General features: G+C 32.4%; 1 protein-coding gene and 1 long non-coding RNA gene across 3 annotated transcripts; one reads left to right on the top strand and one right to left on the bottom strand.

Annotated features, from left to right (window-relative positions):
• The first annotated feature begins 2,107 nt into the window (after positions 1-2,107).
• On the top strand, positions 2,108-3,802 carry LOC117240678. Its single transcript, XR_004494764.1, has 3 exons — positions 2,108-2,160; positions 2,826-2,911; positions 3,766-3,802. It is a non-coding gene; the product is annotated as an uncharacterized LOC117240678 (long non-coding RNA).
• Positions 3,803-3,887: 85 nt separating this feature from the next.
• LOC117240677 (adrenodoxin-like protein 2, mitochondrial) lies at positions 3,888-10,974 on the bottom strand. 2 transcript variants are annotated; one of them, XM_033506704.1, is made up of 4 exons: positions 10,542-10,957; positions 10,014-10,126; positions 9,717-9,849; positions 9,007-9,341 (listed from the first exon to the last, which is right to left on the bottom strand). In XM_033506704.1, the coding sequence occupies exons 1-4, from the start codon at positions 10,688-10,690 to the stop codon at positions 9,251-9,253; spliced, it is 486 nt and encodes a 161-aa protein (XP_033362595.1). In that variant the 5' UTR covers positions 10,691-10,957; the 3' UTR covers positions 9,007-9,250. The 2 variants fall into 2 exon arrangements, with proteins under 2 accessions (XP_033362596.1, XP_033362595.1); XM_033506705.1 differs by lacking the exons at positions 9,717-9,849; positions 10,014-10,126 and adding an exon at positions 3,888-4,265 and having other exon boundaries at positions 9,290-9,341; positions 10,542-10,974.
• Positions 10,975-13,344: the final 2,370 nt, after the last annotated feature.

Below are 13,344 nucleotides of genomic sequence, written 5' to 3'. Positions count from 1 at the left end.
CTTTACCAACTATGCTCCTTAACTCCAGCTCTCGACCTTCTTCCCTATTCAACTAGCTCGAGCAGTGAAATTGACTCTGCATGCCTGTGATTTTGGCAGGGAATGGGAGTCGAGTTCGTAGTGAATGCACATTGTGTATACGTGTTTTAAGTGGTTTGTGTGAGTTTGTTGCGGAGATTCGAGACATTTATTTAACCTCTTTATCATATTCGAGCCTGTGCAATATAACCATATCTTAAATGTAATAAGTTTTATTTTTTATTGCAAAGTTCTTGAAATATATAATGCACACAATAAGTGTATAATATTTTATATATATATATATATATATATATATATATATATATATTATATTTAAGAAGTTTGGGATAGTTTAAAGATGAAATAAATTGCTTTTTAAGTTTAATCTCTTACTTTCGACGAAATCAAATTTCTCTGGAATTTGGTGGAGTTTAAGATTTGATATCGGTGTCGTAGGAGTTATGTGACACTTTAAGGTGGAATAAATCTAGCGAGGAGTTTAAGGTGCAGCAAAGGAGCGTGGAATGTTGCAATAGAAATTTATTGCAGTGTTAGTGCATTGGTAGATTGATCAAATTTACGTGTAGCGTGGGTAACCAATGGTAAATATTTTGCAATGTGTATAATTTCTCAGTAATCTGAGGCTTATAAAATCTATTGACAACTAATGGGAATTGTTGATTTAACAGATCAATTTTAAATTCCTCGTTAATCTAAATTTTTTTAATCCTATTTACAGCTAAACCTTACGACGAAAAATTAACGAAGTGGAATACAAATGGCATTGTGATTCTTCTCGTCGTGTATTGGTGTCACATCAAATTTAAGAGACAGTTTTACTTGCGGATGCTGCGTGTTACGTTGGTGAAGTCGACGAAAGCGTAAAATAGGAGCTCGTCCGAAATACACTAACGCGGAAGGTTAAATTTAACGCAAAAGGCTGAGAAATTAGTTTAGAACTCGAAGTTTCATTAGTACGACGCTCTTGAAACGCATTCAAAGAGGTCGGCGACCTCGAAAGGGGATGAACGCAACTGTTTCGTGGGAATTTCTTATTGTGGCTTATTTGGATAAAGCTACTTTAAAATCAGCGCTGGATTCGTCTGTATTTTGCCCGGAAATCATAAAATGTTTAGGCCAGGCGACTCCATGTACAGAAAATGTTATGTCCACTTTTTACGTCCGTAGAATTCAACTCTTTACTACTATGCACTTCTTCTCCAAAAAATATCGCGTTTCAATATTAAAAAAGTTTCAATAATATACTATCCATTAGAAGAATGATAACATGATAACCTTACAAATTATTAGTATTAACAAATTCTTATTGTCGTATAGAAATGCTAACTATTGCTTCGGTAAAACAAACAAAGGAATTTTACAGGTAAATTTTACAAATTACAAGTCATCTTATAACGCAAAATACGACGTGTAAAATTGTCTCAATTTATTAATAGTATTAATAAATTATTATGATAAAAGATGCAGGAATCTTAGCCTCATGAGAAATTAGAGATGAAAATGAGTGGGAAAAGATTAATCACTGGTCCTCCTAAAAAGATGCAGTCCCATGGATGGATGGTTGTGCGAGTATTACAGCAGCGCAAAACCGTTCCCCGAATTCTCATCCCGGACGTCGTACGACCAAAGACAAAAACAACTCACTCGAGGGCATTGCGGAGAGACATTCATCGAGGACACAATAGTATTATTCCAGGAAGTGCTAGTTCTTCCTAGATTCCGGTCACAATGTTCTTAACGCCTGGGAATTAGTCTTGACCAGGAAACATCTATAACGGCATGTATTTTCTGCCGTGATTGTAAATCTGTTTGGAACATGCGGTTTGTCCGTTAATCTAGGCGCTGTTGTTCAATTGAGTCAATATTATTTGTTGGTAGATTAGTGTGTGCAAGAGCGCTCTATCCATTATTGCCCAATTCGAGCACGTATTGGTAAATTTCACACCGGCAATTACGATGAAATCGTTCGTGGTCGCTGGAAATTAGCAGTATCGTTTGCGGTCGTGAGCTGATTGACACTGCGTGAGCGGGGAATTATGTGAAGCAGCTTTGCTTTGTCGTTTCCTGCATTTAATAGGTTTACGGCGGTGGACAGAGTTTGTAAAAAATGAAGACAAGGTAGAAAAAGATTATTTTTCATTTTTTACTATTAGATTATTTTCAAAGTGATCTTTTCAGTGAAATATGATTGACAAAAAATAAGATCTATAATTGAATCATTATAGAAAATAGAATAATATTGATAATAAAGAAATAAAAATCAATTATAGAATAACATATAATAATAATAATAACAATAATGTGGATAGACGTATGTTTACTTTTATATGTATAATGATACTGTTTGATCCTTGAATTAAAGTTAAGATTAACATTGCGATTATGATTATCCTTTGTCTGACTAAATATATTTGAAGTATCAATTACAGTAGAATTTTTGAAAGATTCTTGGCTGTTAAACAAAAAACTGGTTCCGTTATTGTTAGGGAAGTGATACATTTACACTGTACATGAGAGTGTGTGTGTAAGGGTTAGAGGGCGTCAAGGACTTAGTGGAGACAAAAGACTGTTGCCAGATGTTAGAAGAATCTAGGATAGTTGGTTCGCGACCAGCGTGCGTGCAAGACGTTCGTCAGAGAGTAATATAGATGTATAACTGTTGTGTGGGAAATATAGTCAATAATTTGTATTCCCAAATCCTCGAATTTCCTTAACATTTATATTTCGCCCAATTATCATAGAATCGTGAAACTGACTTTCACTTCAAATTTTGTCTGTTTCAGGAGTAACAAGTACCTGCAAAAATCATCCATCAGCCGGATATGTGCTGTGGGAGGGTTTTTCATTAGCATTCCCGTCTTTCTAACTGGTAAGAACCAATTCCTTCAATTCTGTCAACTTTAACCTTTTGAAAGATACTAGTACATAAGTTATACGTTTAATTTTTCTTGAATTCAGGCATGAATCTAAAAGATACTGTAAACTATCTCTGAGTGTATGAAATCAGTTTAGAAATCCAATGGAAATAAAGTTAATTTTAACGCCGAATAGTCGTTATTTTTCTTAGAAAAATAAAAATGATCGTCTTTTAGGGAAGTTTTAACAGATTAATTTATAAAGAGCTGAAACAGAATATTCATGTCATGCATGAATACGGCTGGTGGATGGATCGAGATCTAATCTAAAGTTTACGTTGTGTCATGCTGGTTTACACAGCTATCATTCGCTCGATCGATCGTTAAGCTGTTGAACTCGATTCAAGACGGACATTTTGACTCTGTTCAGAAGAAAACTGCGTTTTAATAAATTTGACGGAATAGAAATTATGATAGACCACAACGTTTTTTTAATTATATCATAAAATTTATTTATTTTTTTTTTAATGTCATGTTAGAAACTTCAAATACTGTCCAAAACTTCGAACGTAATCGTTTTAGAAATTTGTAAATTACTTAACGACCAAAAATATTGAATTCTCTATTGTCTGAAGATAGATTCTCTATAATTTAAGTAATTTATTCGTCGAGAATTGATATATAAAGACTTAAATAATAAATTAATTGAAAAATAATTTGCGACTAGTATTGAAAATTTCAATGAAAAGCATATGTATATAGTTTACGCTTCGAAAATTATATGTATTGAGAATATGTATTTGCGCTGATTCTTTGTCCCGCTTGTTATGGCATACGTGTTATAATGATCCTCTAACAATGCTTTCAGGTATGATATTGTATACATTCATCCAGTTTCATTCGACGCCGGTGTCACGTAAAATGGATACTTGGGTTGCGAGAGAAAAGAAAGCTGAGTCGTAGCCCAACTATTAATTCTCTTTTATCGAACTTTATTATGACTTTGGCACTTACAGTAGAATAACGTTGAACAGAGAAAGGGGTGTTGTACAAGAACAGCAACTAGAACGAGAACTCCCCGGGCTGTGTGAAGTCTCGGCTTATATACACCCTGGCTTGGGGATGTTGGGGGGTTTGGTGTGGATTCCAAGGAGTCCGAAAGTCGGGGTTGGGGCCTTATCTCTGATGGGGACTAAGATGCGTCGCGGCGTTGGCGTCCGACAGTCGGGAGGCGATGTCTTTTCTCTGAGAGGTAATTGGTGTCACACCGGCAATCGTTACGTCGGTTTTCATAGGCCTTGGCATCGTGTTTTGTGGATGCGCAATGGTCCATAACGTCTTCGTGTGGCAGAGGGTAAGAACATATCGCTATTAAAAAAGAAAACGAACACGTTCAAACACGTCTAAATCATCTTTTATGTGTATTTTACTCGGAAATCATTTTATCGTGAAATTTTGTTTTCAGAGTTACCATAATTTATCTGGTAGAGTTCATAAAAATTTTTCTGAAATCAATTACAAGCTTTTAGGAAACCAGGATTTTTCACATTTTTAAGAAGCGTTATAATTATATTGCTGATCTTTATTTTATTCGTGCGAAATTGAAAAGTACGCAAATGGCGCAAAATGCATAAAATGCGCTAAAATATACGTATATAAGAAAACAAATCTCGATTAAAATTTTATTTCTTTGATTATGTTCGTAAAACTACAAACTTATATAAAAATACGCATTCTAGTTATAAGTGTTAAAACATTCGATCTAGTCCTTATCACATTCATGAAAACCTCCATTTAACCATTCGTTGTATCAACGAACATTCATATACAAAACTTACCACCTACCACATCCTCCGCGTATTAATATAATCCCCTTTTATAAATTATACACTTTAGAGTGGACTGGTTGGGTCAGAGTGATATAAGCTTACAAGTTCTCGAGGAGTTCTACCGAAGTTACATTTACGTTTGCATAATTTCACCGAAAAAGATACTCTGTAGAATGACAGGTTCGTTTGTTTATGTGATCCGCGATCGCAACTATTTCAAGGGGCTTTTATAAATAACCATACACACGATATTCAGTGTATTTTCGTATTCTCGTTTATTTTTGGGAGATTTGTAAAACTGTTGAACAAAATAATTGAGTAACGATTATATTTGCTGAGAAAAAGTCTTTTTCTCTGTACCCCTCCTTCTACTTCAAGCATGTAGTATTGACAATAAGATTGACAATGGCTGAAAGTAATCCAAACGAGTTTTCACCATGGTTATCGGTAACGAAAAAGATTTGAATCATCTTTAATACTTATTCGTAACTAGAATCATTTCAACTAAAATGTAAATTCTTATATTATAACTTTTTTAATTTGTTATGGCCCCTGACTACAACCTAACCTATCATTCTTATTTCGTAGGAGAAGACGAATGCCGTGAAGGCGTTAGCGCGCGAACAGTGCGAAGCGGCGGTACAGCTGCAGCGTCCGCAGCAGCTGCAACAGCACCAGAACCAGCACCAGCTACAACAGCAACAACAACTACGTGGCCCGTTAACCATCCACCATGCTGGCTGCCCAACGAAAGTCGGGCCCGTGACGAACCAACTAAATACCAGCCACGTGTCGTGTAAAATTTAGGTAAAAATAAGGAACTTGTTAATTTTCGAAAAGGAGATTAAGTTCTTTTTATTTTTTTACTCAATTTATACAATTTTTTCGGTTCGCGATGATACACTTTCGATGCTTGGATTAGTTAAGAATTTCTTTATTAGACTGACTGGATGATTTTGAAGGGAGCATTTATATTCTTCCATTCGTTGGAGTGGGAGAAGGATTTGTTTATACTTAGTGTAAAATTCGGAGAACGGCTGGAGTGATCGAATGCCACTCAGGCGGCTGAGAACGGGTGCTGACCGGACGGTCACACGCGATAAGGCGTTCAGAATTTCGGTTTGTTATATACAGTTGCTCGAATTTCGTCTGTGACACACGCAACGCACGGCCGAGCTGCACAGTACCAACACTATCATCACCATCATCATCATCGACACGTGTCAATGTCTCCACCGCCCTTGTTGCTCTCATCGCCAGCTCCGATCGCGGCGACGCACAATCATCTGAACGTGAGCGGACACAGAAACGTGGTTACGCCACCGGATACACCAGCAGATAGATCGCCACCGAGTCCTGGAAATAAGCTAAATAGATCGCAGCATTTGCCACGGGAAGCAACCGGCAGCGTCAGTTCTGGTCTTCCGGCTGCCACATTGGATCTAAGTAGCGCAGCAACCACCAATAGTCCGCATGAATTGTCCACGTTAGTTTAGAAATTTAGTCCGAACATTATATCTTCACATAGGATTGGAGATTAATAGTTGATAGTTAATTTACACATCGATCTTTTTATTTGTAAATTGGGTCGTGGTTTAGAGTTGGTTTGTAAAAATTCGGTCCTAATTGTTAAATGATGAATATTGATTAAGAATAATAGGCATTGATGTACCAATCTTTTTTTAACTTATATACTTGAGCACACGCCTTGGAGATTTCACTTTTATTCAGTGAAACAGCAACTTCATTACTCGCTTATTCAATACGGCAATTGCATATATTTCATGGACATTTTAACAATGTTTGGAATAATTTCTAACGGTACAATTGTGATGAAGTGAAAAAAATCGTGATAAGAAACAGAGAGAAAAGTTGCTCGTTAATGAATATTGACCAGAAATAAAGTAATTTCTAAAGAATATCCCGAAGACGTCGTAGATATTACGAAAGGAATGATTAATTTATACCCGCGTGTATCTTGCCATTACCATACTATTATTATTATTAATATTGTTAGTAGTACTCGATTACATTATTATTAATATTAATATTATTGCCTTATTATTATTAATGTTATGGAACCTCTAGTCCTAGGTTACTTTCGCTGCCACGAAAGGATAAAATTTTCGAATTTTTGACTATTACGTGTAATTCAAGTTTTCCTGTTGCGCATGCGCAGTAGAAAGAAAGTTAGCGGAACTCAAATCTCGAACTATAGAGAGTTGAAGAGTAGTAAAAGTAAAAAAGCACGAATAACATTTGTATTTGTGCTGGATTAAGTTTGATAATTGAAAATTGAGTTTGATGATAACATTTTTTTCGTATTCGCTTTGGTAAATATTAGTTTTATTTAAAATTGAACAAAGCATTTTATGTTTTTCAAATACGGTACATAATCGTAATATCGAATTTTGTAAACTGATAGTAAGAAACTCTATAATTCGAGACTGGAACTTTGATCAAGTTCATTGAACGTAAACTGACTTAATTTTGTTATTTAAGCGTGTATACTATACGTGTTTGTTCCTTCTTCTCTTGTGCGCAGGCTATAGCTTAATTACTTCCAATAAACGCAGTTATATCGAATCAATGACCGATACAAATTTAGATATTAGGATTATTTAAACAAGAGATTAAAAACTAAAAAGTATTGTTTTTATACTGCATATGTACATATGCAATATGAACGACAGTTTGTGTAATAATATGTACCCCTCTTCTTGGTTTACTTTTGTATATTTTGCGACATTTGATATTAATTTTATGAGGAACGTACTTACACTTTATCTTTGTAATTAAATGTGAAATGAAAGAAAAGAAATGACATGAGAAAAGGAAATTCGATGTATGAGTATATACGAATTGACGGAATTAAAATTTAACGCTATATTTAAATAGAAGACGTGAAATATCTTGTCATCTTAAAATAACTTGATCATTCCTATTCTTTTACATAAAAACACTTTTCGACTGTAACTTAAGAAATATGTCTGCTAACGTGAAACGTGCCAGAAAAAATTAACAACTTCCATTAAATTGGCAAATTTCTCATTAATATCGTAAAACTCGCGTTTACAAAGATCAGATCAGTGTACATAATATACAAAACAAATGCAGAATATATAAATATAGCACATACGTTCTGAATTATATTCGAATTGGGCAGGGTAACCAAGTGAAAATATGTAAATTTCACGATGTGTAATGTACACTTTATCGAACTGGTAAGTAGTGTAGAAATAGAATATTTTACACGTAACAAAATATACAAACGACAATACACAAGTTAAATTATTTGTTAGATCCATGTATAACAAGCATAGTACAAAAGTGTTTTAGCTTTATGTACTGTTAATTATGAGAAATACCAACTTAATAGATGTATTTGGTATGTGCCTAGTTAAGAAAACAATAAGTTATTCTGAACAGATAAAGCATTTAGTAGCTTGTGAAGTATGAATTTTCGAAAACGTAAGTATTTTATATCTAAGTAGTTAAGAAACGCGAGCAAAGGAAATCAAACAAAGGAACAAAGTTTTTTTGTTTAAAAATATTTAATTTGTTGTTCTATTATCCGAGGTTAGAAGCGATAATGTACAAAATCTGAATAAATAAGATTCTTCAATATTATTGAATTTTAATTCTAGGGTAAAGTAATATATCCGCATATTTTATTTATATACAATATATATAAATAATGATGTGATTTGACTAATTTTGTTGAAAGAATATTTGTACTTTTTACGTAAAACTTCAGTCTTTTACAAACTTTCTTGTAATTAATAAACCAGTAAACACAATATTAATAAAATCTATTAAAATTATAAACAAACTCATAAGTTTTAATTTTAGTCCTTAAAGGTTGAAATATTTTGCTCCAATGTCGAGACATTTGTTTTAATCCAAAACATTACTATACTGAATCGATAATGTTGCATGTGCCACGAAAATGATGATAGTGTCAGATAACTTGTTGTGAAACGAAAAAGCATTGCATGTACATTTCTGTTGTTTTGTTGACCATGAGTTTGATGATCTTTTAAACTTGCCCATAGCTAAGAAATCAAACAGTATATCTAAACGAAATTAATTTCAAATTATTTTTTAGGTTCTAAGCTTTTATCTAATCTTTCAGAAGTTGCAAAATTTATTCCACAAGAGTCTTTTTTATCATAACCAAGTACACATCTTAAAACCATTTAAGTCTTCCTTAGTAATTTCTTCTTATCTTTAATAGTAACGAAAATAATTTAGATAAACGTTTTAAAATTGACACCCTGTATATTAAAAATAAAAGATATATTTTCTTCATAATTGGATAGGCTTTTTACAATGGCAATGTACAAATATCAAAATTGCAATTATACTATAACATATGTATATATATATAAGCTTCACATTTAAACACAAGATTCTTTATTATATTTTTTTAATACCAATATTTTAATAATTATAACAAGGGTTTTTTAACAAGAGATGTATAACATTGTATACAAATTTTCAAAAACCTATAGATAATTTCAGTTATGCTCTTGCATCATTAATTGTTGATGGAAATCTTACCTCAATTCCATCTAGTTCCTTAGACATTACTATTTGACAGCCTAGCCGTGACCTGAAATTAAATATTATATAACTGAATATGTCAATAAATATATTTATTGCTATACAAATTAATACTAATACACAATAAGATTTCTATTTATCCATTTGAAAATCAACATTGTAAATATGCTAATTCCAACATAGATTTGTAATGATTATAGGGTCATAAATAAAAAACTATGAACATTTATTATAATTTCAGTTTCGTAGTATTCAGAGATAGCGATTTGAAATTCTACATTGAGATGCAGATTTCGAAATACCCAATACTAACCTGTTTTTACATAAATTTAAATAGAAAAATTCACTTTATAAAATATTAAAAGGTAATAGAATTAATAATGTGAATAATTTGATACTGATTATTAATATTACTGATTATAACGTATCTGTTAATTCATATGCTAAATCCAACATGTCTAATTCTTCATCTGTTGGTTTGTCAGGAAGTGCGTCATAAACTTCTTTCGAAAATATTAAACGGCACGTACTACAAGTTAATGTTCCTTCACAAGCACCTATATCAATTATATTTTAAGATTACAACATACTTATATAATAAAGTATCAAAAGTTAAAAATAATAAGAATGTTAAACTTAATAAAAATGAAAATTTTCAAATATTTTCTACCTCAAAATTATTTATTTTAAATTAAGTAAATTATGCTTCTTTAAAACATACCACATCCATCTAAATCAATTTCATTATTTACTACTATGTCTAATATAGTATCTCCAACTTTCCCTTTTGCTTTGATTCTCTCTCCACTTGCTTTAACAAACGTTATATTTACTCTGAAAATAATATTTATGAAAGATAAAAATTATCTCAATATAATTATTTTCTTTATTTTTTGTGTTTCTTCAATTAATCTTCTCTTAATTATACCTTAATTATATGTATCACTTATAATAATAGAAATAATTTAAAAATAAGATATACTTGTCTTAATAATACATAAATAAAATTCGTATATCATATATTTATAACAGTGTTATATTTTTAGTTGTTCACTGTCAATGTTGTTCTTATTAATACTATTCTATTAATACTATGTTATTTTTCTAGAAGTTATACTCCTACAAAGAGAAAAATTTCTTAGACATTATTATTAGCATTATTATTTTGACACCAATTTTATATTGGAAGGTAAGTACTGAAATTCTATTAAAAAAAGAAGGAAAGCACAAGAAAATTTGTATCACTTACTCTTGTTTTTCTGAAAGTGGTTGCGTGGTCGATATTCCTCTTGTTGCCTGCAAAAAGGGCAACGTTGTGTTGCTTGTATATTTTGAATAATTTGATGCAATACCGAGAATTGATCTCGAAAATTTTTGTAATTGATTTACTAACGCCATTCCACTGTCATAAATATCATGAGTATGGGACACCCTGTCCGAACACCAGATAAGTATTGCGGAAAATATCAATTGTAGATCAATTGTACTTTGTACAAAAACTTCCACGGCATTCTTCGGCTGCTATACTGGGACGTTCCTTTACTGTGATAGGTTATAAAACGATTCCTAACACAAGTGACGTATCTCTACCGGACACGTGCTCTTCGGGCCACACGTTTTATGATACAAGACCAGCAAAATGATCAATGTGTAATTTTACATATCTTACATTTTTTCCAAATGAAATATTGTTTTTATTAAACGTTTAAAACCTCAGGCAACATTTATTTCATCTGATTTCAGTTTTACAAATATATATCTATAATACATATCTGTATAAATTACGGTCTGGTTATATCAAACAGGGACCGACACTCGCTAGGGAAAACTGCCCAAAAATTGAATCGTAAAAACCAATATGAAAGACAACAAATTTCTCGTTCTGCGGAACAAATAGAAATGAGCAGAGTATCTTTATCTTTATCTGAGACATTCAAAGCGTATCACGCATACGCTAAATATGAAGAAAACTTTCTTGTCTTCCATGTTCATTTTTCCCTTTCCATTGCCGAACGGTTTCTTCTATATTTATTTATATGTTCGTGATTGATGCTATTGACAACATACAACTAAGGGGAAATACGAATAGTAATAGATATATGTATAATTCATTATGCAATTTTATAGAATTAAATCTTATTTATCTTCAGATATAAAAACTATATTTACCAGCTGAAACACTAACGCATATGCAGTATAATATAATCTACTTAACAATCTCGTTTTAGTTATAATATGTGATTAATTCTTTTGCTATTTCGCTATAAACAGTTTCTTGTGCATACAATATTTTTTTATAGTATTCTAATATATTGTTAGATATTGTAAAGAAAGTAAAATACAGTTATTGAAGTTTGGGAACATTCAATGTTAACCTTGCTTCAAAAAATAATCTTTCGAATGAATGGGGAATAGATTTTTAGTATTATAGTTGGTATAATGTCATCATTGTTTACAATGTGTTAGAGTTAAAGAAATGAGACAAATTAATATTTCAGAAGCAAATTCAATATTTAAATGATGTTATTTTAAAATGGCAGATGATATGAATGTTCTTTTTATACGAGGAAATGGAAACGTATGTATGGTAATGGAAACGTAATGGTTTTAACATTATTTTAGTACAAGATCTTAGCATAATAGTAATTAACAGTATCCACTACCTTTTAGTCAATTTTTGAAAAATGACATATATGATAATTTGCAATAGTTTGATAATAAAATACTTGTATCAATATTAATAACGTATAATTTGCTATCTCAAAAGGATACAGACACAGCCAATGATAATGTTTGGGATGATAGTGCATTAATAGAAGCATATGATAAAGCAATATATTTAGCAAAAGAAGAAGTTATCAAGCGAATGGGAATGGATGTTGGAAATTCTCAACCGAAAGAAAACCTACAAAATCTTAAGCAGCCTAAACACGCAAGTAAATTACACAAGGTTGTGATTTTGATAGAATATTACAAATTTGATACAGAATATTATTAAATATATTGATTAAGAAGCAAATTATTTTATTTTGCTATTTACTTATATTTATTTGTATACACATCTTCTCTCTATAGAAATGGATCATAGGAGCACCTTATCGTGCAATATACTCAGAGGATGGAGAAACTTATGAAGCTATAATATCAAAAATTTACGAAAACAATGGCACGTGTTGAAGTGGTTACCACTTCTAAGAAAACTCTACATCTGGTCTTTTTTAGTTTTCTCAAGCACTGAAGCCATCGACAGCGTGTAGACAAAAGACTGCGACGAAGTCAGGCCATAAACAGTAGACAGGCGACGTTGGCTTCGGGGTTTTTCAGTTATTAGGTAACACAGCTAGCGTGCGGATCTGGACCAGCTCAAATTGTATTTTTACTTATTACACTTCTATTTAAATATATTTTCTACCTTACAATTTATCCACGTGTTTTCTCTGTTTACACACCGAATAACCTCAACAGGTTATGGGCCCAGGGCTGTAAATTGCAAGGTAGCAACGTGAAATGAATAAATTGTTAAAGTGTTGTGCTTAGTAAAATAAGGGATAGTGCTAAAATGGAATCAGCAAGTGCGAAGGTCGAGATGTTACGCGGCGAAGAAAATTGGCTCCAGTGGCGTTTTGTTATGCGTACACTTTTGGAGGAAGATGACGACCTGATCAACGTGTGTGAAGGGAATTTGTGTCATCCAGGTAACAGCGCGGAGAAAGAAATCGCTCGTGGAAGATTTTTGAAAGCAGATCGATTAGCGAGAAAATTAATCGTGACCTCAGTAGGAAAGAAACCGTTGGATCTTCTTTTATGTTGCACGACAGCACATGAAATGTGGAAAAAGCTGAATACAGTATATGACATGAAGTCGGATGAGAATTTAAATATGGTCCAGAAGCAGTTCTTCGATTTTAAATGGGAAGAATCTGAAAATGTCTCTTACAACCTATCAAAGTTGGAACTCATAGCGGCGAAGATGAAAGTCCTTGGGAGTGAAATTGGCGAGAAAATGCTGATAACACGCATTTTATCGGTGTTACCAAACAAATTCGATCATT

Source organism: Bombus vosnesenskii, unplaced genomic scaffold, assembly GCF_011952255.1.
Source record: "Bombus vosnesenskii isolate JDL3184/JDL3185 unplaced genomic scaffold, Bvos_JDL3184-5_v1.1 scf7180000014836, whole genome shotgun sequence".
In the NCBI taxonomy this organism is placed as follows: Eukaryota; Metazoa; Arthropoda; class Insecta; order Hymenoptera; family Apidae; genus Bombus; species Bombus vosnesenskii.
Note: the sequence above shows the minus strand (reverse complement) of the source record. Positions and strands in the feature narration are given on the sequence as shown.

Excerpts from the sequence above, each read along its gene's own strand:
- LOC117240677 (XM_033506704.1), bottom strand. The coding sequence starts at position 10,690 with ATGGCGTTAGTAAATCAATTACAAAAATTTTCGAGATCAATTCTCGGT. Across the intron at positions 10,127-10,541 it reads CCACTTTCAGAAAAACAAGA|AGTAAATATAACGTTTGTTA; the intron begins GTAAGTGATACA and ends TATTATTTTCAG. Across the intron at positions 9,850-10,013 it reads AATTGATTTAGATGGATGTG|GTGCTTGTGAAGGAACATTA; the intron begins GTATGTTTTAAA and ends TAATTGATATAG.